Source organism: Nelumbo nucifera, chromosome 3 (genome assembly GCF_055504915.1).
Source record: "Nelumbo nucifera cultivar China Antique chromosome 3, China Antique-T2T, whole genome shotgun sequence".
Classification (NCBI taxonomy): Eukaryota; Viridiplantae; Streptophyta; class Magnoliopsida; order Proteales; family Nelumbonaceae; genus Nelumbo; species Nelumbo nucifera.
The window spans coordinates 108,629,734-108,657,156 of record NC_142651.1 but is presented as its reverse complement, the minus strand read 5'-3'; the positions used below and the strand labels follow the sequence as shown (position 1 = coordinate 108,657,156).

Below are 27,423 nucleotides of genomic sequence, written 5' to 3'. Positions count from 1 at the left end.
AAACAGTAGATTATCAACACATACCAGCTGGGTATAAGGTGATCTTACAATTCCACGCAAGTGATGGTAGAGATGCAACCAGATAAGATCAAGTTAATTAAAACACTCATCACTGACTAGACCACTGGGCAACCAACGAGTCATTTTAATCTGGTTCAGGCCTTTTATTGTTTCAAAAATTCCATGACTCGGAAAGACAATTACCAACTATGTTAATTATATGGTTAAAATAATCAAAAGATGCATGTAAGATGGTGGAGCCAATTATTCACAACTTTGAAAATATTATTAAATTTGGACATGCCTTCTAAAATGCAATCAGTACAAAAGTTAATTGAAAAAAGAATGAGATTTAAAAACCTCAAAATACATCGATCTTCACACGAAAAAAAGGAAATAAAGAAAGAAAGAAGAAAAATAGAATTATTAGAATTCACAATTGGGTTTGTCTTCTTCCCAAATCCCCGTCGTATCCTAATCATTTCATTCATTTCTTCTCTCTATGTTTGTCTTGTCTTCGTACCCCCCGCCCCCCCTTCCTTTTCTCTACAAGGTTTCCTCCGACAATTGAAATTTCTGAACAGCATAGAGGAGCTATTGTTGTAAAAGCCAAATGTCCTCAACGTTCCACAAATTGTCCGATACGTCACCATCGCCCAACCACATGTTGTTCTGCTCAATTGCTTCGAAATCTAACCCTTGGTTAAAGTAACCAGTGGGGCTAGTTAGGGATTCTTGGTAATTAACCTGGGAGGCGTGGAAATTATCGGCGTAATTATTGGGCTGAAAATTGTAGTAATCGGTCAGGTCTGAGACCGGGGATACTTGGGTTCCTACGGATAATTCTGATGAACCGGCGGTGCTAGAATTCTCTGGGGTGAAACTGGCGTTAATCTGCGAAACCCCGTACTCGTTGTTGCTGCCTGCAGACGACAGGACCTGACCCGTGATGACGTCTGAATTGTTATTGTAAATTTGGTGATGGGTGGTGGTGGGGGAGGTGGTCGTCGTATTGGCGCCTGAAGAAGCTGCCGCAGCTGCCCGGATTCTCTCGACCAACCTGGGCATCCAAAGATAGCGCATGGTGTCTTTGAATTGTTTGCTGTTCACGTCGCATTGGAGTTGCTTCGCGTGCTTCTGAACTCTTGTTCTCCAGTAGTTTTTAATCTCGTTATCTGTTCTTCCTGGCAAGTGTTGAGCAATTTTCGACCACCTGGAGCAATTCCCAGAAACAAAAACAAGATCAGATTATACTGGAGGAGGGGAGAGAGAAAGAGTAGATAATATGATGAGGATAGGAGATTCTGTGGCTCATACCGATTCCCCCAACGAGAATGGAGTTCGAGAATTAAAAGTTGTTCCTCGAGGGTGATATTTCCACGTCGAACGTCGGGGCGTAAGTAGTTCAACCACCTTAGTCTGCAGCTTTTTCCGGTTCTCTTGAGACCTGTTTAGAAGAATTAGGTTTAGATTCGAATTCAAGGGAGATAAGAGATCTCAACAAGAAAAACAAAGAAAAGAAAAGAACCAGCGTTTGCAATTTTGGTAAAGTTTTCAGAGAATCCCATTTGTTTACTGTTTATTCTTCCTTCTGTATAGTTTAATATCCTGTAGATTTTGAATGGATATTCCCTTACTGCATTTATTTCTTTTTTTATTCTTTTTTAAGTTCTAGCCAAACATGGCTCTTCTAGCTCAAATCCTATCATCTCTTCAAGGACACCCACCTCGTAAGTGTCATTAAACCCCTGGGGATTCCATCTTTTTCAAGCTTTTTGTTGTATTTGCTACTATCTTTTTTTTTAAAGAGCTTTTTTTTTCTCATCAATATCCAGGAAAAGAGAAAGGATAAGCTAGAAATGTTTAATCATTTCTATCTTGCCTGTTTTTATTTATTTATTTATTTTGCTCATGGATTTTGGATCTAGCTAGAAACTCTTGGCTTTCAAACCAGTCCCAGGCTTCAACACACCCTGTTTTAAACCAGAGACAAATTAAAAAGGAAAAGAAAGAAACCGTAAACAGTGAGTTTGATTGATTGTAATACCTGCGCATCGAGCGAGGGAGTTCCAGCGACCTTCGCCATGGTTAGCAATGTAATTAATGAGTATGAGATCCTCTTCAACTGTCCATGGACCCCTCCTCAGGTCTATCTCTTCTTCACTTTGAGTTTCGGAGCTACAACTTCTCCCATTAGCATCCATTCCCGAAAATGGAAGAGTTTGATCAACAGAGAAAAAGAACAAGTAGTAGCTTGTTTGATTGAGAGTTGAGAGGGATAAAGAGAGAGAGAGAGAGAGAGAGAGAGAGAGAGAGAGAGAGAGAGAGAGAGAGAGGAAGAGAGTAGGGAGAGACAGAGCGGTGAATTGGATTTGGATTAATTAGGAGGATAGAGAAGTGGGGCTTTTATAGAAGGTAGAAGATAGATGGGATTGAAAATAATAAATAGATGGCATGTGAGAGAACACGCCACTTGAGGGTTTAGATTAGCTATTTATAAATCACTAAAACTTGTTTTAACTATTCACTAATGAGTTGGAGGGTTTGAACTTTGACGCTTTGACTTTCCGCGTCTCTACCGCTCTTCTTCGTAACAAGTTTTTCTGGGAACCGGAACCGGTTTTATCACATTTTCCATTTTTTCTTTCTCTCTTTGTAGTTTGTATTTTGCAGTGCACTTGTGGTCCCCGTCCATCTGAGCCGCATGAAATTGGTCCGGCTGCGATTTTCTGGGTGTGCCACATGTTTTGATCGACAGCTTCATCTGGCCAAGAAAATGGGAGAACAAAGGTGCTGTGCATACGTGGCAAAACAAAGGAGTCCGCCAGTGGATTCTTAACTTTACAGCGAATAGATTTCAAAGACCCGCCTAGGAAAGGTTTGGCCTTTGTGGTTTGGGAATTACAAAATGGGACACGGGACATGGGAATATATAAGATGAGCTGCGCTCCACCATCAATATTCATGGTTTGGTACATACTAATAACTCGTCAATTCTCAATTCTTTTTTTTTTATCAATTCTCATTTCAGGACCAGTCTTGTGTCTCTTAATTACATAGGAAAGGAAAACGCTTTGGTCCCAATTTCTGGGCCTCACAGGTCAACATATTCGACCCTGAATTTCCAATAGGCTCTTTTTTTGGGATGTCAGGGTGGTAGGGTTGGAGTTACCATGTTAGGACCGTTTTCTAGGCACGACATATCGACCCAATGAGTGTAATTACATTTTTACCCCACACATGTCGTAGTTACCATGTCCTAAATTCGGATTCCCAGTCGCACAGACCCGATTATTAATCAATCGAATTGATTATAATGGTTCTGGTTTCATAATTTTGTCTTAATTAATAATTGAGTTAGTTCTTTTTTATTACTTTTGTTGTATTTTATATCTGAAATAATAAATTTTATAGATAATATTAGTTTAAAATTTCTAATTTATTATATAAATAATTTAGTATTTTTTTTCTCTTTTATTAACAATTTTTTATCAAAATTTAAGTTTTATATAATTATTTAAATAAACAAATATAATTTTCAGTATAATGAGTCTATTGGCCCGATAGACCTGACTATTAACTGGGATAATTTTGAGTATATGATTTTGTCTCGATTAATAACCAATTCAAAACTGGATCTACCTAAACCCAACCCAAACCCGTCCCGTATAGTTTCCAATAGTGAAGTGAGTGTAAAGACCATCCTATGAGCAGTAAATCGGGATTTGGCTGTTGGTCCGGAAAAAAGTTTTTCAGGAATGTTGGGTTTTTGGTTTGTTAGTAATCTAATAATTTTGTATTAAGTTGGGCTGTTTAAAAAAAGGGTGTCTAAGGGCAATTTTTTGCCTCTGAATATCAATAAAAAGTAATATTTTTATAAAATAATCAAAATAGAATAATTTTTTTTTAAATTATCAAAAAAAGGGTAATGATATTATTCATTGTCTTCCTCTGCCTCTTATTCATCGGAATATATTGTTCATGCGAGAAGCGGAGCAGGGCACAGGCACGTTCTTCTTCGCGGTTACTACTCCGGAATCGCGGTGACACCGTTCTCTTGAAGCTGAGCATCACATCAGGTTTGAGGTTATCTCTCTCTTTTCATTTCTCCCTGGATTCGATGTTATTGAAGAGGGGAAGACTGAAGAGGAAAAATAGATTTTACAGCACGCATAATGTAAAGAATGCAAGTTGGTTTCCAAATCCATTAAGGTTCGAGTTTTCCAATTTCTGAATCAGGAAGCTTCAGCACGCAATGCCACGAGAGACGGAGACCCGCTCGAGATGACCTCAAACCCAATGTGGGACTTTTGAAAACTCGAAGCTACCTGGATCTTTATGAAATTTTTGAAGCTTCATAAGAGGCCTGAAACTTTTGAAGCTTCGGTGATATTTTTCAAAATAATCACAAAGACAAAGGAAGAGGAAGACAATAAATAGTGTCATTGCCCTTCCTTACTTTACTTTGATTATTTTATAAAAATATTATCTTTTATTAATATTCAGAACAAAAAAATGCCCTTTTCTTCTAAAAACCCTTAAAAAAAAAAAGCCTCCACTAGTTTCAAACTTTGCATACGTAGTACTTTATTTCATCTAGTTTTTTATTTGTTTTTAAATTAAAAAAATGTTGGTCATAAATACTCTTATACCCTTATCCATAAACGTGTCATACACATGAAGGCTCAAAAACAGCGCAGGCTGCTTTTTCAAAATAGCCAAACTTAATCCGTCTTCCATGAGTACATGCGAGACATTGCCGACAGGAATTCCGAAGTGCGATCGTTGTACGGACCAATTACCGGCTATCGCCGGGAAGAGGTTGTAGACCTGCAGTTAATAAGATTGCGTCACACAAGTATCGGCGATTACGCGGGATTTCAGAAACACCTTTTTATGTTTTATATACAAAAGACTCCGGTCAATCAAGTCAGTCAGTCATGGTGGCGTCGTCCTTGCGGGTACCACGCTGCCTGGTCCTCCTTGAGTTAAAAAACGTTGGATTGGAACTTCTAAAAGATCGAGCATCCATATATATTCCATAGTAAGTACTAAAAGACGACTGATTTGTATTTGTACTCGTTCCAAATTATGTATTTTATATTAATTTGTATGCATTTTCATTGTATGTATTTATATTGTATATATTTGTATTCGTTTCAAATTGAATCTAACGAGTTTTATAGATTTTTTTTTTATTTTATAAATTTTAATTTGTATTATTGGAACAGTAACAACCAACAAGTAGGGGATTAGAATTCCCATTTGCTCCTCACAAAGTTCATCTCATACTAATCTCATGCTGCATCACAGCCATGCATTAAGAGCATTTTCCACATTTAATGTTATCGTTTGGGAGAAGATGTTCTCAATGCACAACTGTGATATGGTGTGGAAACAGTGTGAGATATATTCTGAGGAATAAATCCGAATTCAGGAGAAGTCAAAAAAAAAAAATCCTGAAATGGAGAAAACCATAAATTTCCTAAATTAAAGTATTAAATACCATGACTTCTCTGCACAAATCAACAGTTAAATACAATGGCAAATCCAAACATAAAAGAAAGATGGTGTTTGGTATTAATGCCATCCTTCCATTCCAGGGCATTTCCTCCATATGAGCACTATGTAGTATGTACACGTTAATTTTCTCATGTACTGTCCGGTTGAATGGCTTTCATGAGTGTGTCCCAACCACCACAACCAACATTCTCACCTCGATTGTGCAAAACCAGTATTTTAAGAGAACATCAAAATGAAGCTTCTCGTTTTTACCTATGTGGTGCTTAATGGTGCCTCGCTGGTATCGTATAATATAATATTAAAAAAATGCACATAACCAAAAATAATTTATCATTTTCCAATTGGCGTATCTGTTGCGTGAATAAACGGCAATGGTACCAAACAAATTTAAGATTGACCAAAATAGATTTTAGAACTTAGAAGCCCCATTTAATGCAAGTAAATATCTAACCACTACATGGTTAAATGGCGACTGGTTTAATTAGTTATGATAATGATAATGGCAAATGATGGATTGCCAACTGGCTAGCGAAGTTGGTAAAAAGACTGAAAAACTCAAAGCGATTGAGCTCAGATCGTTTTCAATCTCCTCCTATCATACCCTCCCTCCCCCCTACATTTCATAGGTTTGATGCTGCAATAGTGTTGCTCTGGTTGGATTGTCTTCCAGTTCATTGCTCCTTCTCAGGAATCCATCCAACCCTCACGTCGCAATCCAAGCCATTGCTACCATCTTGCCTGGCATAACTAGATATATTAATAAAATAAATCCACCAAAATGGCATTCATAACTAATTAAACAAGTATTAGTGGCCCCTCTTTTCCATTACGTCTCTTCTTATTAACATTTTAATATTAATTAAGTGTAATAATATTTATCATGTTTCAATCATGCTAGATATTAAAATAACAAATATTTTAATCTTTAATCAGGAAAAAAAAAACATGAAAAAGGATTGAATGGCCATCATAATCATTAAAACAATAAATTATCGTCCAAGTTTTTCCACAATTACGTTAATGTTTTTTTGTTCTCAAACCTTAATGAAACAATTAAACTCTAATACGGTCAGGCATGTTTTCCACACAACCCATCAGTGATGGGGTTACAATGGTCCTGACCCTATTGACTCCTTGGATATATGTTCATTTGTAACTATTGGAATGCGTCATGGATAGGAACACATCAGACTAGTTAGATCTTAACTATGTGATTGTCAAACACAAGCAGAGGGGGAGGTGGGGTGTTGGTCGAATCTGGATTTCATAACAACATCTTCTTATGAATGAAAACATTTTTAAGTATGGAGATGTTCCTAGTGCACGGCTGTAACAAAATCCCATCTCATATTGATCACTAGTCGGGGAATGTAAATTTAATATGGGGATAATATTAAAATCAACAGTTTCAGCTTTCATGTATTTAACAACTTCAATTACGTACCTAACCGCAGACCCGAAGTGACCAACTCCCTTGATTAATACGTGTGACTAATTACTCAAAACTTATGCCCACAAATTTTGCAAAATGACTTAAATTTCAGTGATAATTAAAACTCTAACTTAATTAATAAACAATGCATTTTGTCTGTTTACTATTGCAGAATGCATGATATCACGCTCTACTTCAACACAGCATATGTTTGGCTTTTACAAATTAATGCATGCAGGAAAACTCCATACCATCCTATACATCCATGGTTTTATTTTTTAATCTTCAGTTTCAAGTATAGCCACCAAAATAAAATATGAATATAATTTATAAGAAACAATAATATATAAAATGTTTTGAATATTTCAAGAAATTTGGGATATGAGATTGAAATCAATAAAAATTAAAAAGCAATAATACAATATAAAACTTCTTAAGTAAAATAACAAAAATGCTCACCCACATTTCTAGTTTTTAAATAAATTATTTCAGATCTAGGGTTCCAAATGACCAAGATTTTAAAAAAGTTTGCATCTTTAAATTAGAGCCCTTGTGCTTAAAGCTTGACAGATTTGTCATCTCATGAAATGCATCCAGATGATCAATTGGACACAAAATTATGAGTTGCCTATCACAAGTGAACATGCCAGTGTTTCATATACATTGGCCCACAAGGACCCATACTCTAAGAATGGGTAGTCCAGCACGGCCATAGTATGCATGATTTTGTCTCCAGTTAATCTGGACTCTATGAAATGCCCTATATCCTTGTGATTCACCTTTTAACGTGTCTTCGCTTATTCTTTTCTGGCAAAGATGTGAAGTAGATGCTGCCTGTTAGTGTCGATCCCTTGATTTTCTGGAGGCTCTTAAATGTAATAAAATTAATAATTAATAATAGTAACAATAGTAATAATAATAACAAACATTAAAATATAACGATACAGTGAAAATGTGAACAGAAAACGAAAACCACCAATTAATCAGTAAGACAGTAATTAATATAAAATAAAATAGTGGTTGATGAAAGGGAGGCCTATGCGTCTAAAGTTCTAAGCTCTAAAAGAGGTGAGGACCATTCTAGAGGGATTCTAGAACTCGGCACCTTACTCCCCAAAAGGAGACTAGAGGGACAAAAGTCGAACAGAAACGAGGAAAAGAGAAAGCACCTCCCTTGGATATGTGACAAAGCCGGAAATTCTTTTCTTCAGAAACTGAAAGACGATGAGCTATTACCGGTTGCAAGGTGCCAATTGCTGGCTGATTGTCCCAGATATTCGGGATCCAATACCACTTACAAGAAGGTTGAGAGGAGGATTTATGGGTTTAGGCGGGGATGGAATATCTCTTTTATTTATCTCAAAGTTTAAAATATCGATACATTTCAATATGTTAGATGTAAGAGTGTAAAGTTTTTCGATCACACTCTTTAGTTTTCAAAATCGGATCGGATCGGAAAAATCAGAAACTGATTAAATAATTAATTCTGTTTTACCTCAGAATTTTTATTTTCCTAAAAAATCGTTGATTTGGCTAGTAAACCGCTGATCCGAGCAGTCAAATCATTTGAATTGTTCAATAGTTTAACAGTTTTTTTTTTGTCAGAATGATCCATCCATCCAGTTCAAACAATTGGACTGTTCGACCCGAAAACTCGACCCTTGATGGATTAATTGTCTGATTCGATTTTAAAAACCTTACTTTAATCTTTGTTTTAATTACTTTTTCAAAAGTTGGTTAAAAAGATCGATCTAAGGCTTGTGTACCCTCTCAAATGGGTCAAAACCCTAAAAAGTCCATATTAAATATATCCGTAACCTATCAATACGATACATATCGGCTAATATATTGTAAAATTTTGATCTTTATGTATTTCCATGGAGCCAAAAGATGAGCTATTACCAGTTTATACTATTCTTAATATTTATTAGTGCAGCTTCCGAATTAATCCATAAATCTCAGGATTCTCAACCAACGATTAGGTATCTAACAAAGTTTAAAAAAAAAAAAAAGGATGTTCAGTCAAAACCAGCAAGGGTCCAACATTCAAGCCAAAAGTTGGAGTCTCAACTCAATTAATTGAATGGCCTAGCCTGCATACAACATATACAAGAGGTGCATGTCACAGAATACTAATAATATATTTGGTCATCTGAGCCATCCAAATCCAATCGATGATATGACCCATCTAAGTAAGGTATCCGCCTTTGAACAGTCAATGGATGCTATGCCCCCTCCCCCCACCCCACAAAAAGAAAGAATAAAGAAAGAGGATTCATTGGTTCAGGAGGGTTAAGGGATGTTCCATCAAAAATATTATGATTCATCCACATAATCATAGTCAAAATGACCATGTCTGGTCTTCAAGTAAATCCTCACTTTCCTCAAAAAAAAATAAAATTAGGAATCTGTTTTTCAGGTTTTGTAATCTTTTCTTCTCGTGGGTTATCAGTGAGTGGCTCTGTGGGAATTAGATCACCGGAAAGAAGGCATGCTGGGAACGAATAAGATCCACGACAGAGACCACCCTCTCTCTTCGATCTCTTGTACTTTGTCAAAAGCGAGCCCGGAATTTCAGGGTCCGTAGCGTCAAGGTTTCCATGGACGGTGTTTGATATACGGAATGTAATCCTCTCCACCATATATTTTAAAACATATCTACCATTTATATATTCCTCCCAACTCTTCCTCTCTATCTGAATTCTGAGCTGAAACGTCTTTGACCCAAACTTATTCTGTGCTGCTTTTTTTATCTATTCTACTCCCAAATTCTTTGACTATTATTGATCTACCTGTATTCATATTAAGTATACAAGTGCTAGGAGTATGTTTATCTGTATTTGTTGTACACGAACTGTTTGATTATTTATTCCTAACAGCCGCCAAAGCAACCCAGAAAGTGACGAGCACAAATGTCTCGTCCCTTAGACGCACGCACGCCTTTCATTCACTTGGACCCTTTGAGTCTTTTGTTCGAGCAAATAAACTACAATTTGATCAAGTACATGCCTGTTCCTCGCCTGGGTCTTTCGACTCTTTCTCATTTATAAAATTGTAAACGTAACTAAGTTGGTTTCGTCTAGCCTATTGTAATAATAATAATGATGGTTGATTAATCTGATTGAAATGCTTATTTAAATTCTAAAGCTTCAAAGTTTTAAAGCAGCCTGTTGTTGCAGCACTAGGCAAGGTAGGAGAATTATGGGCTCACTCACTGGTTTTAAATTAATATTAATGACTTGATGGTTTTGTTGTAGACGGAATGGGAGAGCCTTACTTACACCAAAAGCCGGGGTTATTCTTACCTTTCCAGTTTCCACCGTTGTCATTCCATTTCTTCTTTTTGGTCAAAGTTCACACTTGTGAGGATGGAGATGGAGATAGGTGCTCCTGGATGATGCGGCATTATCCACGTGGTAGGTTGTCCGCGTGGCGCATGGCCATCTGTCCACCCACGGGATTCCTGATGTAGACAGTTTGGTGATGTTATTGGAAGATGATGATGATGATGATGATGGGTTAATGCGTATTGCGTTGGTAATTGAAGCAAACCATTGACAGTTTGACACCGGATCGGTGGGTGATGTTTGGGGGGGGGTCGTGGATGATTGACATTTGGTAGGTGATTAGAGGGATATAGCCATATAGGCTTCAACGGCTAGGGGTAACCTAACTGGCTTTATCCATCCACGGCGTTCAAAAATTTGTCAGGGCTAGGAAATGTATGTCAAAAGTCTTGAAAGAAAGCAACCCCAACACTAGTGCTGAAATCTCTTCTTAGCCAACCCAGTTACGTTCTAATGTTGTAAACTAGTGGACTATTTGTGGCCGTCAAGGGTCACTCGTATTTGTAGAAATGACTGAATGAGAATTGGGTTCTTGTTAGTACTGTTGTCGTGTGTGTCCAATGTTAATCCCGGGAGTAGCAGGGATGAGTGATGACGACGACGGTGAATGTGACGAAAATGATGAACAGGAGGAGGATGAAGATGAGGACAAAGAACAGAGAATAATGATGATGATACGGAACACGGAATTGATGTTGTTTGTACGACTCCACATTGACGGTTGGTGCTAGCTTAGTTTCTAGGGGGTTAGTGTTGATATATATAAGCTAATCAATTGCTGATTTCTTCTGGGCTCTGGGCTCACTGGCTATGGCTAATCCCCTCAAGAGTCAAGCTCCAGTGCGTATAGGGATTAGGGAGGGGGCTAGTTGGCAACCTGAAGGAATGGCGCTGAATGTACTCACTACTCAGGGTAGCATAATTGAAGGAAAGGTCAGTTGATTGGATATCACAAATCACTATATCATCAATACTCCCTACTACTACTACTACTCCCTAGTCGCTTTCTTTTCTTTCCACTTTTAATTTGTGCATGCTTAACAGATAGACATGTGTGTTGGGTTGGGGACTTGTGATTTTTGTCGTGTGTGTGATATACTTTGCATACAATTGTGGTAAAACGGGGAGCAGCGTCTGGTTCACGGCATGGACTTGGGTTAGACCTTGGGGTTGGGGGGCGACACCCCATTCCATTGTGCCTTGATACCCGCCACGGAATTTGGTTTACTTTGGTTATTTAGTAATTTGTCTGATGTTTCGATAAATGTCAAATTAAATGATGAGATGTGGATGTCTCACGATCCCACATTCCACAAACTCCCCTACCGTGCCCTTCTTCTACACTTCTCTGTGTTTTTTCTTCTTTCTTCCAAAATAAAGACAAAATTATTTTTCTTACTCTTTTTCCACATCATGCACCTTCTTTGCCACGTGTTCATTAGACTACGCCAACAGCCGACGCTAGTTACCATTACACACCTTGTGCTGTCTCTCCCCTCACACATACGTCATCTTAGCTTGAGCCTGCTTCGACCTGGTATACACCAGTTTTAGTAGTGGTTCGTCATGGAAGAATAATTAAAGCAAAAACACATACAGATTAATGGATTAATTGTCCTCCCTAATTAGTACAATGAGCACTAATTAATATAATGTGTAATGACTGAGAGAGACGACCAGAGATGCGTCTAGAAGCTCTGGTTTGCAGCCAACCTCTTTTCCAGATTGCTCACAAGTTGAATAAAGTCACTTTTGACAATGCAATTGTAAGGAAATTTGGAAAACATGTTTCTATAGTGGGTGGGTTTCACTTCTGAGGATCCATGTAGATATTTAGGAAGAAATTAAACCTATAGTTAAAGAATTAAAGCAAGTGTCCATCTCAACTCAGTCAGTCAGTCATGATTCATGAAACAAAAAATTAAAAAGAAAAAAAAAACACATTTCAGGGCGCAGTAAAACATGTTTTTGTTGTGGCATCTCAGAATTGGAGACAGTTGGTCTGGACAACTCCTGGCAAGCTAGGCCCAACTGGATTGGAGACGTGCAAGCATTTAGACCATGGGCAATGTATTCTAGAAAAAGCTTACATAAAGATATAACAACAATGGAGCTCCTTTTCAAAAGTATTAATCCATCCTGCGCCTTGTGTGTGAATTCTTTATTGTTTCTATATACAAGCGACAAAATTCAAATTAGCCTATGTGCTTCTTCTTTAGTTGCTCAATTTCAAACACTCAAACTAAGCATAATGATTCCATAATAGTAAGACAGACACCCTAGGGTTGACCAGTAATGAACTTGATTGTCAAAGAAAGAAGCTTGTCAAACCAAAATTTTCCCACTTTAGAGGTTGGACTGGATTTTTTATATATATATTTATATTTTGTTTGCCGATGAAGAGAGTTCTTCCATAAACCGACTACATGAATCTCAGTAGTCCCTTAGATCCTCCTCTCGGTGGTTAGTGCACTTTGAACTGGCCACAGAAGACTCTGAGTATTTTATTGAAAATTCATTTCACCTTTTTCAACTTAAACCTGAAACTTTTGACATTGAACGAGTGGGCTTTTTCATCCTCTAACCTGCTGCTATATTAGTATTCACAGTTTACAGGTTTGAATCTTTTGTTGAGTGGCCAATTGATAGTATATATGCTCTTAAAGATTACGATAACTACAAGATGAAAGCTCATGGATGAACAGAATATATGGAAACGTTATCAACAAAGAGCTTTCTTAACTTGGACAAACAAAGCATTAACAGAGTATAACACATGAGAACACCGGATTGTTGAAGAACCTCAATTAATCAAGTCAATCTGAAGTGAATTATCACATTTTAATTACTACAAATTAACGTATCAGGAGCATAGTTGTAAGGGCCCATTCGGTTCGCAGGAATGGGGGTCTCGAATCGGAATTAGAATTAATGGGTCATTTCCATTCCAACTATTTGGTTAGGCAGAATATAAATCACGTTTCCATTTTTGGTGGAATGGTATTCTCCCATTTGAGGAAATGGCCATTCCCTCTCACTCCTTTGGGAATGAAATCTATTTTAACTTATTCCAATTTTTGTTTGAATCAAAAAGACTATAAAAATAGACCAATCCGCTTCGACTGTGATTACCAATCAAATGGATCTTAAATTTATAACTAGTAACACTTTGGCTGCTTGTGTTAAACTATCATAGTTAGGATTGTCAATTACATGCAAATAGACTACCAGCCACCCAAAAAAGAGGAGGATAATGGTCCAGTTGAACCATGAATCTGACTCCAATTAGTAAGATATGAGTCCACTATGTTAGACCTCGTCATTAATCAGGTCCACTAATAAGTTTACCTTAATTAGGTTAGGTATCGGGTCCAATGTTCTAGTAAGGGGCTTGCGCGTGTGTGAAACAAATAGAGACAATTTCTTTGAAATCTATTGTGTGGTTCATGAAATGTTGGTAGCATGCATTTTGAGGTAATATTCAACTCTCTGGAAGTTTTTCTAGTAAATTTCAGTCAAATCCATGGTGTGATACTGTGATTCTAAAAGCAACATTTATAATTTCTCTAGTAAATTATCCGTTCCAGAAATTGACGAGATGGAAAGTAAAATTGGCTATGTAGACTTTCAAAGCTATAGATTTTAAATATTTTTAATACTCGGGTATCAAGACTATCAGATTCTTAGATTAGGTACTTAGGGTTGATCATTTCTAGCCCAGGTATCAAGGCTATCAGATTCTTGATTAGGTATTAGGGTTGATCATTTCTAGCGCAGTTTAGAATTCCCGCCTAGACCAGCCCAGAAATTTTTTGGGCTTGGGCCTAGTTTTCTGTCCAGGCCTAAGCTATAATTTTGTGACTATGCTTTGGCCCAACTCTTTAGGCCTGGCCAGGCCCAGATTTATACACACATATGATACGGCATATGATATTACATGCATTCTACAACTTATTTCCTTTACATGTTCCCATATAAAAGAATTCAGATGTTTCTTATTTTTCTATTGATGTTAAATGTCAAGTGTTTATCCTTTTAAACATGTAAGGAGTATCTGATGGACAATTTGATTTAAAAAGCATCTATCCATTCTGATTTCTTGCCCAAGAAATCTCTTAGATGTGGGACATAATTGAGGGATGTTCATAGTCCTTTGACACACATAACATATCATTTAAGTTTTGGCTAAATTTCATGTTTGGTAGCATGCACATAATAAGTTCTTTTTAGTATTGGTAAACATAATAGTTTTATTTACAAAAAAAAAAAGTTATAGATTATATGGATAGTAAATAACTGAACCGTATTAAAATAACATAATTTTTTTTGCAATTAAATTACAATATGTTGAATGGGAACAATTCTTTTATTCAGACTAGTTAAGTGGCACATGAGAGAAAGAGGGAGATTAAGAAAGTGGGAGAGAGAGGAAAACAAATCCACACTCCTTTAAAGATTAAGAATGTGCATTTCAAGAATTCTTGACTCTTTTGCAACCAAAAAAGTCATAACGTCTTTAGTTTTTTTCTTGGCTAAAATAGGTGAGTTTTGTGGATTTTTTTACTTGGCTAAAATACCTCTACTTTTGAGCTTAGTCCATCCCTACAATTGTAAGGGTGAAAATGTAATTTGAATTATTACATTTCACTTCATTCAATTATCCCTCATTAAGCCCTATACTCAAGGTGTTAACTCCTATTCTCTCAAATTAATCTTATATTGTTCTAGTTCTCACCAACAAATTTTATTGATTAAATCTATATCTAATAATTTGAACATAAAACCTATGTTTTTAAGATAGACATGAATTTGACACCATTCTTCTATTTGGTGGTGGGTTAGTTCATCCATAAGTCTCAAAAAGGTCAACCCACGATCTCATAATTAAATGGTATAAATTAAAAAAATAAAAGTATAAAAATTAATAAAAAAATTTAACACGTTTTTAATATTATATATTTATCATATTAAACAAAAATAAGCATGTCAAATAAGAAATATTATTATAATGATGGAAAATGAAGAATAATGTTGCAATGGTAGTAATAGTAGTAATAATAATAAAGGCTTTTTGTAATATAAATGATGAAATTTATTATATTGATATGTCCCACATCTATGGGAAGAAGGTCCATCAAGAGATTTCATACTCTATACCTTCTCACGAACTCAGAACACCTTGCTAGAAGCATAGACATAAGCATAAATAAAAGACAAAAGCAATGGAAAAGCCCATGATCTTATAAATAATATTATTTGAATTTTTTTTTTAATTCATCCCTGTATTCGTTGTTTTGATTTCGAAAGTTCTAAGTCAAAATTCTAATTGCGAAATCCAATGTCACAGATTGGATCGCCATTCTATTTTGTAGATGATTTTTATCTTGCGAATGGTTTGATAAATCAGTTGGGGAATCAGGAGCTTTATTGCTCTCGTTAACAGTTGGGGATTCATTTGTATTTGTATTTGTTTTTGTACCCCTTTCAAACTAAGCTTAAAGAACTTTGGCCCCGTTTGGTTCACTGTAATAGGGGTTTGGAATCAGAATCAGAATCGGAATGGGCTATTCCGATGCCAAATATTTGGTTGGGTGAAATCGAAACTGCATTTCCATTCCTGCTAGAATGGCACTCTCCCGTTTGAGAGAATGGCTTTTGTGTTCAGGCCCAGCCCGGGCCCACATCAGGCCCACAAATTTTAGGGCCAGGCTTGGGCTTAATACTTCAAGCCCGGCCCGGCTCACATATATTTAAACTTACACATTTTGTGTATAATATATACATATGTATACATGTTATTTTACATTATATTATATATTTTATATATAAACATTATAACATGACATGTATAATTTATATTATATGTAATATTTTATATTATATAATGTATAAAATAAGTTTATATGCATGTTATGTCATTTAATATATAGATAAGTAATGTTTTATATATTTATATATGAGTGACATTGGCCCGGAATTAGGCCTAACCCGGCCCGGCCCGGGCCCGTATAGACCTAGGCTAGGGCTTATGTTTCAAGCCCAGAACCCCGAGTCGGCCCGGGCCCGACCTGGCCCGGCCCATGATCACCCCTAGCCATTCCCTGCCCCTCTGGGAATGAAATCTCATTCTTGTTAATTCTAATTCCCATTCCTGTCTGAACCAAAACAAACTATGGGAATGAACCATTCCGATTCTGGTTCAAGAGTATTTTGATTCCAATTTCAATTCCGATTCTGATTCCAACTACAAACCAAACGAACCCTTTGTCATCCTTGCTAGGAAATCAAAGCCCTCTCCTTTCGCATCCAACAAAGACAAGAAAGAGATAGATTTGGGTCTAGTTTAGTGCCATCAAACACATTGTCATTTCCAATCTTCCAAATAGACCAAATAAGAATAGCAGAATACTAGAGAATTTCATCTCTTATGTCCTTATCATTTTAGCACCAATCAACCATAGTTTAAACTGGAACGAGCAAAGTTTTCAATCTTACTATTCAACATACTTTCAACCCAAGTGACTTTGGCATGAGAATAGATTCATCGTTTCTCAAATACATAATATAGAGAGAAGAAGTATCTGTGTAGGGATGGTAATTTCCCCCATAAAACCGTGGCCCTGACCCGCTCCACCCCGAATAGGGTGGAGTGGGTTTTTCTCGACTCTAAATGGGGATGGGGTGGAGACGGGTTTTGTATATAATTCCCCAAACCCGGAGGTAAATTAGTAAAATATCTCTGGGTTTAATATTGATATTCAAAATATCTCTATTTTTTCCCTAAATTCTTAAAATCCTAGGATACCATAATTTCATTTTTGAAGTACCCATAAAGTATTATAATTCAATTCCTTAAATACCCCAAATTCCTATATCTTATGTGTAAATTGTCCACAAAATAGATAATTTTTAAGTAATTGTCTTAGAGCGGGGAAAATTCAGGGATTCCCCATCCTTGATGGGGAGTGGATGCCCCGCCTCGACACCAGGGACAGGGCAAAGTATTTTGACTACGGGGCTGGGATGGGGAAGGGGTGCCCCGCCCCATTGCCATTCTTAGTGTGTATGTGTGTATATATATATATATATATATATATTCCAAACAATTAAACATAATGATTTTTAGGTTGATTTTAAGGGTCCAAATGGCCTTTTAATGCTCTTTCCTCAATAGGATCTTATTTTTAAAATAGGTTAACATCATAGAGAAGGAACCATTAGCTTTTCGCATCCACACCAACTTGTCTTTCCAATTTCCAAGCTAGAGATATACTAAGGAATGTTATTGGCAATTTCATTCACAAAATTATTTCTAATTTAAGGATTCATTATATCTTGTTTCCCCTACGATCACAAGGTATTTAACCTACTTCAAATTAGAATTATTCGGTTTTGGTCCATAGACTATGTAGGTCACACTAGGTAACCAAGGGTCACCCAAAATTTTAGTATATGTTCCTAGGTTTATACCCCAACAAGAACCTTATGGAAAAACTTTTCTCCTTGCTAATAAACTTTGCCAATCCCAAGTATCTCTTCCATGGAGGGAGGTGGTAAGAAAATTTTTACCTTTAAATATCTTGCTTTGATGACCTTAACCTAAAGATTGTCTTCTGCAATACAAAGTCTCCAAGCCTGTTTTGCTAGAAGAGTAAGGTTGAAGCAATGGGGCTCACTAAAACCAAGGCCTCTGATGTTGTCCGATCCGAGGTGTTCTAAACCGAGAACACAGTCAGATAGTCCTACCAACTAGACAAAGCCAAGGTGAAAGGATGAAGCCGCGCATAGAGATCTGCAACTAGGAGAAAGGTCAAAGGCTCAAGGAGTTGTTCCCCGGGTAGGTACTCCGATGCTCAAGTTAGTAGGATCAAGAAGGATGTGACCAGGCCGAGTAGGTTGAAATAGCGCTAGTCCGGGCCGAAGAGATAGTGCAAAGAGGTATCTAAGAGTGCAGTTCCAAAACTCCCTTACCATGAACGGGGAATACCTATTTACAGTTGAGCATCCATATCCTAGATGGATAGGGTTTCCGATGATGTCAAGATGAGGGTGTCCGTCGAGGTCTTCGGGAAGTTTCCTCTTTCCCGACGGAGTTCGTTTCCTTATCTGTGTAAGACAATCCTTCTTAGTTGTGCTCTTCGTTACATGCAACATCGATGTAGCCTGAGGGGAGTGGCTGCAGAGATTTTCACATGCCATCCTTGGCCAGCTCAACCATCACTCGAACACCACTCTCCAGTTCTGAAGTCGAGGAGTGTAGTGCTTGACCACGGCTGGGCGTGGAAGAGTTTTGTGGTCCTCGGATGAGGAACTGTAGTTTCTTTGAGTTGATTGGCCTAGAGAAAGATTGGTTTGCTAGGCAGACTGGCTGGCTCAATGCTTGTGTCGTTTCCGTTATGGGTCAATAGATGCGTCATTTCGTCCTCTCGAGGTCACACGTGCAAAGTGCGGCGTCAAATCGATGCCATTGATCCGATTTGATCTGGACCATTGGCTGCCTTTATAAAAAGGGGGTAGGAAAGCCATTTCACTTTGTCATTTGGGAAGATTCTATGCCTTGGAGTTCGGCTAACATCCCTTGCTTGATATCTCAAGTGCCCCAAGCTTCTTTTTTCTTTGATAAGATGTCTTCCACTACATCTTCCCTGTCTTTCCTTTTTACTAGGTATATTTTGGAGGATGAGAGTGAGGGTAGTCCTTAGCGCGAGGTGACCAGAGTTAGGGTACCGGAGACCGATACCGATGTGGTCGAGGTCGGTGACGAGGGCAATGGTGAGGTCCGAGAGGTTGGTGCTTGGGAGGATGGTTTCGACGAGGTGGTTGAAGTCGATGTGGAGTCGAAAGAGCAATCCCTCGAGAGGATATTTGGGGAAAGGTTTGCCTTGGCTCCGTGTAGCCTTTCTCCGGCCAACCTGGCTCGAATATGGAAAGTGTATTGCATTCCCGAGGAGTATGAATTAAGGTATCCTTGGATTAGGGAGCGGGCCACTTTGACCCGTCCTGGGGAGATTTATGTGCACGTCCATAGTTTGATTGCTAACCTTAGGTTCCCTTTAGATCCCGGAGTAGTGGCCGTCCTAAGGTGGTATCATGTTCTACCTGTTCAGTTGATGTTGAACTTGTTTTGGTACCTAGTCGGGCTGCTCTGCTACTGCACTCTCAAGGATATTGAGATTACCCTGCCGAGATTTAGATACTTCCTCCACCTAAAGAAGCACAAGCAGGGGTACTACTACCTATCGGCCTGGCCGAACACCAAGGTGTTCATTGGGGCTCCCTCTTCCATTAAGCATTGGAAAGAGGGTTTCTTCTTTGTGAAGTGCCAAGGAGGTTGGCCGCTCTCCCTCACCCTGTCCATTCCGAGGACCAAGGATAAGGGTCCTTTCCAGGCCGAGCTGTCAAAGGAAGAGATAGTTGCTGTGAGGAAGATAGTGCGGGTGCACATCAGGGAGTACACATCGTCTCGATTGCTGACCTAGGCTAGGCTGATGTGTCCTTCGGCCGAACAATCCCTGTCCAGTCTGTGGACTGTGTAGTCTCCTTTTTTTCGATGAGTTTGTCTTTACTTGGTTCTAACTTTGTGGTGATTTGTGTAGATTCAGACATGGTTGGTGCTGAGAGAGCTCAATGTATGCAAGCCATGGCTGCAATGAAGGCACAGGTGGTTAGAACCTCGGGCACACAACTCGGGGCCACGGAGCTCCAACGCCATTCAGTAGAGTGCATGCCTCGACAAGGGAAGAGATCGAGGTTAACAGAGGAAGTCATGGTGGTTGATTCTGAGGAGGCCACGACTCAACTTGGGCAGTCTTTGTTGCATAGGGGGACGCTCTGAAATATGCTTCAGCTGAGGGCTTGGCCGGCGTATATGTGCCACAATTGTCGGTTCGGCTGGAGGTCACCCTTGATACGAAGAGGGTGGCCGAGCAGCTTGCCTAGGGTGTGATGCTCCCCGGTATTAGGAAGGAAGCCAATAGCTTCCTGGAGAGCGTGGTTCTCCAGTAGATCATGGCGGTAAATTCGACTTTACTTGTTCTTCCTTGTTTCTCTTTCTTCTCTTTTGTACTAACTATTTGCTGCCCTATAGTTGATTTGTTCAGTCGTCGGCCTTGTCGACTACCTCCATGGGCAGCGACGATTTTATGATTCATAAGGGATCGAGGACGCCCAACTGAAGGCAGAGTTGGCCGAGCTGAAGCGTGGCATCAAAGAGAGGAAAAACATTGTCCGCATGCTGAAGAGTCGTGCCCATGACCTCAAAGAGGTGCGAGAGGTACTAACAAAGGGGCTCGAGGAGGCCAAGGGAAAGATAGCTCAAGCGAAGGAGGAGGGCGTCGCCGAGTATAGAGCTCCGGAGGCTCATTAAAATGACTTGGATGACTATGCTACCGACTCTTGGCAGGAGGGATTCACTCTCTATCAGTGGTGGGTGATGTGTTAGTTCCCAGAGGTGGTTGGTGTCGTTCAAGGGTTCAGCCTGTTTGATACCGAGGAGCCTACTCGTGAAGGTGTTGTCGTTGCTGACGCCCAATAGCGTGCCGAGGACCCCCTAGCGAAAAAGTGATGTGCTATCTCTTCCCCTTTTTTGAGGGTCTTTGTATTCAGCCCGGTATGTCGTGCTTATAATCATTGTATCAGATTCTCGATAAATGGAAATTTAGTGTTTTTGTCAAGCACGTTTTGTGTTTCTTCTCTCCTCTCTAAGTTGCTTCGCTTTGGAATTAGGTTGGTTGGTAGGGTTCATAGGCTATACTCTTATTCTTGTTCTCAGGATAGTTTGGGTCTTGGACTTGATGTTGTGGTTGGGGTCTTCGGCATTATGGCCTCGGTCTCGTGCTAGCCGAGGTCTTGAACTTCATGGCCTCGATTTTGTGTTGGCCAAGGTCTTGGGTTTTACGCCAGATGGTCGGGGTCTTTAACTTCATGGCCTCAGTCTTGCGCTAGCCGAGTTCTTTGGCTTAGTGGCCTCGGTCTTAGGCTGGTCGAGGTGCTTGGCATGGTGCTCGTCGGTTGAGGTCTTTAGCTTCACAGCCTCGGTCTTGCATTGGCAAGGTCTTTGGTCTAGTGGCCTCAATCTTGGGCTGACCGAGGTTCTTGGCTTGACATTCGCCAGCTGAGGTCTTCGACCTCGTGGCCTCAGTCTTGCACTAGCCAAGGTTTTTGGCCTAGTGGCCTCAGTCTTAGTCTGGCCGAGGTGCTTCCAAGCTCTTAGTGATGCCAGGGAGTTCGGTGAAACCTGGGATTGGAGAGCTTCATGTTCTTTCACTGGGCTAGCCATGGTCTTTAGTTAGCTATGCTCCGACTGCAAGTCGAGAGGTTGTGCGGAGTTCAATGGTCATCCTCTTGCCATCTTGTGGCGGGGACATCGTTTCTACCCATCGATGGTTTGTCCCTACCTCGGCGGTTATAGGTGGATCGGGTCCTTGACGAGGTTGCCATCATGCTATGACCAATGGTCAATGTGGAGTTCGGCCATCGGCATTTGGTCATTTGTCCTTGAAGGAGAATTCTTTATTCATTGAGTTTGTACAACACGGTCGCCGTTAGTGCTCGACGACAATTGTCGTCACTACATTTAATTCCTAGCGATTCGGTGTGGGTCTTCCGTGCTTAGCTATTCTTCCCTCTAATGGCCTTCCTGCTCGAGATGACAGCAATGACCCTGACGGGTGGAGCTCGAGTTGGGGGCTCGCCAGTGAGGTGTGTGTCTTCTTTGGGTTTATGCTCTTTGATGTTGATGAAGCCACAGAAGTATCCACGTCGGATGAGGTCTTCCAGGTGGTGGAGGAGGTCATGACAGTTTTTGATCTCGTGGTCGTGGTCTTAGTGGAAATCGCAGTACTTGTCTCAATTTCTCTTGTTGCTTTGGGTTTTCATCTTCTCGAGCCACTTGACGAAGCTGCGGTCACGAATTTGCATCAGTATCTTGGCCCATAGAGCATTGAGTGGAGCGAAGTTGTGATATGTTGGCAGTGGGGTTCTCAGTCTCTAGTCAGGTCAGTGATCCTTCCTCTTGACATCTCGGTTCGATATTTGTCCTTCGTGGTCTTTGCGCTTCTGGTCTTGCTAATCTTCCTCCTCCCTGTGTAGTGCTTGGGCCTCTTTGGCGTTCATATACTTCTACGAGTGCTTCATAAGTGCGATCAGGTTAGCGAAGTGTTCTTTTGCAAAGAGAAGTTGAACCTAAGAAGTGTAGCCCTTTCATGATGGTGGTTACGACCACTAACTGGTCTAGAGTTTAGACTTGAAGGGTCTCAGCGTTGAACATTGCCAAGTATTCCCTCATAATCTTTCCTTTCCTCCGACGCACTTGCATGAGGTTGTCCGAGGTCTTCCAATGCGTTTGGCTGGCGGTGAACTACGCCAAGAATTGTGTCTCCAACTTCTCCTAGGAGGAAATGGATCATGGTGGAAGGGAGGCATACCAGATCCTAGTGACTCTGTGCAGGGTTGCGGTGAAGGCCTTGCACATGAGACCCTCAATGTTATCGTTGGGGTCCGAGGCTCCATCGTACTTCTCAAATTGAGGAGGTCACCATTCGTTTGGGGAAGCTCATCGATGATCTCTCGGACGAAGACAAGCTCTTTTGTGTGTTGTTGACCATGACGTTGCCATATAAGTCGGGTCGTCGGAGAGGTCGTGCTGTGATCCACTTGGCTACATTCCAGCTCGACCAATTGTTGTCATAGGTTCCTGATTTTGGTGCCCCTTTCCGCCAATGCCCAGTTGATGGACTTCTCTACTTTCGGGGCTGCCTGGCAATCTCGGATTAAGTTGGATTCGGCTATCGAGATTGCGGGCTACTACACGCGTTGGCAAAGTCTTTCTCACACCGAAATCCTTGTGCCGGAGCGATGTGATTTACAACGGGTGTTGCATGCATGGGTTCAACCTGGGGTCGGACCTCTAAGATGGTTGCAGACACTCGTGGTCGGGCAGGCCCGTGCCGACCTACATGGCGCCTTTTGGAGTCCCCAGTGCGAGGACCGGACATGGTAGGCGCATGCACAACAGGGCGAGTGGCTTGGGGGTCGTGTGCCTGTTGTCCTAGTGTCTCCATCATGGCGAGGATATGGTCAACTTTTTGCTGCATGGTGAGGAACTGTGCAGGGTCGACCGTCATTTGATGCTAGGGCTCTCAATGGGGAGAGCTACGAAGTAAGCAAGATCCTCGAGATGGGGAACGGGCTCCAGAGCAGTCGGATGTGTTCTTAGGCATGGTTGCTTTTAGTGCATAGAAAATGGGTTTGAGAAATGACTTTTTGTACTTTTCCCATGGACGACACCAATCTAATGTTGTCTGATGCAAGGTGTTCTGAACCGATGACACAATCAAATAATCCTGCTAACTGGACGACGCCAAGGTGGAAGGACAAAGCAATGAATTGAGATTTGAAACTATGAGAAAGGTCAGAGGAGTTGTTCCCCGGTAAGTACTTCAATGCTCAAGTCAGTAGGATCGAGAAGGATGTGTCTGGGCCGAGCAGGTTGAAATACCACTGGTCCAAGCCAAAGAGATAGTGCAAAGAGGTGTCCAAAGAGTGTAGTTCCAAAAGTCTCTTACCTCAAGCGAGGAATACCTATTTATAGTTGAACTCCGTGTCATAAATGGATAGGGCTTTCAGGGTTATCGAGATGAGGGCGCTTATCGAGGTCTTCGGGAGGTTTCATCTTCCCCAGTGGAGTTCGTTTCCTTGTTCATGCAGGACACTCCTTCTTAGTCATGCTCTTCACGCATGGCGTTGACGTTTCCTGAGTGGGGGCACGAAAATTACCACATGTCATCCTTGACTAGCTCAACCATCACCCGAACAACCTCCATCATGCTTGTTTCCACTAAGATTAGGCAAACTTATCTAATGAATTTTCCTACTTCCTTCTACTCCCCCCACCATAATTTCGCTAGAGTTTCACATACTTTCTTAGGCAGGAAAAAAATCAAAAGATGAGGTAAGAGGGAATGGCTAACAATACATATTTTAGGAGGAACTCTTGTTAGTTATTTATTTTCTTTCAACCATGTAAGTGAATAAGGCTTTTACGGATCTACGAATCTTTGTAGGCAGACCTGGATAAATTAAGGGATGGGCCACTTTCCTTACCCCTAAGGAGTGAGTTAGTATCTTTTGAAGCCTAAGATGGAGATTATTACTAAAAGAAAACTTTAGATTTGAACAAGTTTACCTTTTGCCTAGATGCTCTTTAATAACCTCTAACATAATCTTCCCCTTTATATGATTTACTCTAGTAAAAAGGTAATTATCATATGCAAAAAAAAAGTGAGATGGTGGGACATTCTCTATTGATTTTATACATGAGATTCTATTTTGGCAATGCAACTTATTTAAAGAAGCAAATAACACTTCCAAGTAGACGAGGAAGAGATAACAAGATAATGATCACCTTGTTTAATACCTCTTACAAGCTTAAAAACTTTACTTTGGGGCATTTTCACATGAATATGGAATGAAACTGTAGAAACACATTCCATAACTTACTTAATCCATTTATTTCAAAAACTCAATTTTTATAGAACACCCCTAAGGAAGCTCTATTCTACCTTGTCATAAGCCTTATTCATATCTAATTTAATATATAGCCATCCAGGTTTTCTTACTCATATAAATTTTTGAAAACTTTGGTCATTTGTTCTAGTTTGTTTGGTTATTAGCATTTCATCTTTACAAAAAACAAAGGGGATCCAGGCCCATGTCATTGGGTGAGGTGTGGGGTATCTTAAAGGAGACTAGGAATGATGAACTTTTTTTCCCCTATTTCTTAATCGCTTCCAACAAACTTTTGAGTGGACATATGGGTGTCAATTGGATCGGACTTGGTCCACAATACGAGTTCATTACAAATGGACCAGTCCAATCTAATCCAATGAATACTTTGGATCATTTTGGACCAGTCTAATTCAATGTGTAAACCATCCAATCTGTTTAAATTCGGTTTTAATTTATATTGGTTTCAATCCATGCATGATTTATTGACACTTGTATTGTTATCTTCTATCAATAGACCAAATATTGGTTCAATCTTATCCAATTCAGTATAATTCCATATGGATGCACAAGATTCAATGCAATCCAATCCAATAAATACTTTGAACCATCAAATTTGGATTGGTCTAATTCAATATGTTTTATTGGTTTGTCCAATTCAACCAAATTGATTTTGATTTGGACGGAGTCCAACCCAAAAGCAACAATTGACACCTTATGTATGATAAAAAGTTAACTCCATGCTTTGAATATACACTCGAGATTTCCTACTCAATTTTTCCTACCCAGTGTGAATTAGAGTCACACATCTCTAATATGAATTGAGAGATGTGTGACTCCAATTCATGACGGGTAGATAGTGGGTAGAAAAAGTGAATAGGAACTCAAACTCATTGTGTTACTTCTATGCATGTGGTTATCCATTGCCCATGAAACTTGGTGCTTTAACATGTTGATTACATACAATTATTTTAAGTCTAATTAATGGGTTAGTTTACAACAGTAGTGAAGGCTTTGAATATCAAATTTCTTATCCTTTGTAATATTGAGTTGTGTGCTAACACATTAGGGCACAACAAAATGGACAAATTTTGTGATAAATGTTTCTTGGTAATGTTTTTATGTACAGACCCCAATCTAGGCCAGATCGACTGAGGGTGTGGAAGATGAAAAGGCAGGGGCTATTTTGGAAGAAGAGGTTAATGAGGAGGTGCGCATGGTCCCTGATCCCACTGCTCAGGACGTGGGGAAGACAAATGATAATTACTTCAAAGATATTAATATGAGCGTGGATGCTGAGGAGACGTTGGAGTTAAACGTTTCAACTCCCCTCCCTTGCACTATTTAAAAGGTAAGTGATAATAACTTGGTTGTCTGGGCCCTACATAGAAAAGAAAACGGATTAGTGAAGTTAATGAGCCCATGGGGGTTGAAGGAGATGCTCAGCAGATTGTTAAGTTCCTGTTGGACCGATCTCCAGAGGTCCCTTGAAGGCTGCATCATGTTTTGGTCGATTGCAGGAAGTTGCTGCTGGAGTTTGATCAATTCCATATCTCCTTCATTCATCGTACGGGTAATTCCATTGCTCACTGTATGGCAAAACATGATTGTACTATTTCCAGACCAAATACCTGGTCTGTTTCTCCGCCATTTCTTGCACCTGTACTGTTGAAAGATTTAAATCAATGAAATTGCCTTCGGGCTTATAAAAAAATTTGTTTTTATTTATAATTTTAAGAAAATTTGACAAGCATTGAAGCATTGAGTTTTAGCAGGTATTTCATGTGTGCATTTAACTCCTTTACTTATGAACCTAGTTGCTACAAGTTGGGTTAGATTGGGTGGATTGTATCTCACTTTTTTTTTTTTGGGTCAAATAAGGAGGAGTTACACAAGGCCGGGTGGGGTGGGGGAGCTTTGTCCCAAAAGTCATTGTTACAAATGAAAGAGAGAGCTTGATGCACTACCCAATCCACTGATTGATTTGCTTCTCTCAAAGAATGGGAGTAAGTCACACTACAATCAAGATGATTAGCCATCTTTGCGCATTCATTGATGATCATACAAGATGGGGGTGGTATATCACTTCCATTTAGGGGTGTCAATTGACTATTTTGGATTGGATCCAATCTGATCCAAACCTTATCAAATTGGATTTGGACAATCTATTATAATTATTGGATTGGGCTAATATACAATAAATTGGTCCATGTTCTTATTGGTCTGAATTGGACCTAAACCAAATTTCCAATAATCCGATAATGAGGCCAAACCCTTGTCTATTTGAAACTGATCAAAACTGAAGCCAGCATAAAATCACTTTTATGAAAGCACTTTTATGAAGCCACTTTTTCAAAAGAACTTTTACGGAAGTACTTTTATGAAAGCACTTTTCTTTGGAAGTACTTTTGTGAAAACACTTTTCTTTGAAAGTACTTTTATAAAACACATTACAAAAGCACTTGTACAAAAATACTTTTATAAAAGCAAGCACTTTTACGAAGTACTTTTATAAAAATTCTTTTGTAAAAACACTTTTATGAAAACACTTTTACAAAAGTGTTTTTTGGATGCCAAAATGGTATATTTTTATAATTTTCAGGTTTTTTTTTTCAT

At 39.4% G+C, this 27,423-nt stretch overlaps 1 protein-coding gene across 1 annotated transcript; it reads right to left on the bottom strand.

Annotated features, from left to right (window-relative positions):
- Window positions 1-267: 267 nt before the first annotated feature.
- Window positions 268-2,375, bottom strand: LOC104607058 (transcription factor MYB108). Its single transcript, XM_010272551.3, has 3 exons — window positions 2,048-2,375; window positions 1,318-1,447; window positions 268-1,213 (listed from the first exon to the last, which is right to left on the bottom strand). The coding sequence occupies exons 1-3, from the start codon at window positions 2,202-2,204 to the stop codon at window positions 595-597; spliced, it is 906 nt and encodes a 301-aa protein (XP_010270853.1). The 5' UTR covers window positions 2,205-2,375; the 3' UTR covers window positions 268-594.
- Between the last annotated feature and the right edge of the window lie 25,048 nt (window positions 2,376-27,423).

Excerpts from the sequence above, each read along its gene's own strand:
- LOC104607058 (XM_010272551.3), bottom strand. The coding sequence starts at position 2,204 with ATGGATGCTAATGGGAGAAGTTGTAGCTCCGAAACTCAAAGTGAAGAA. Across the intron at positions 1,448-2,047 it reads CTCCCTCGCTCGATGCGCAG|GTCTCAAGAGAACCGGAAAA; the intron begins GTATTACAATCA and ends TCTTCTAAACAG. Across the intron at positions 1,214-1,317 it reads CATTCTCGTTGGGGGAATCG|GTGGTCGAAAATTGCTCAAC; the intron begins GTATGAGCCACA and ends GAATTGCTCCAG.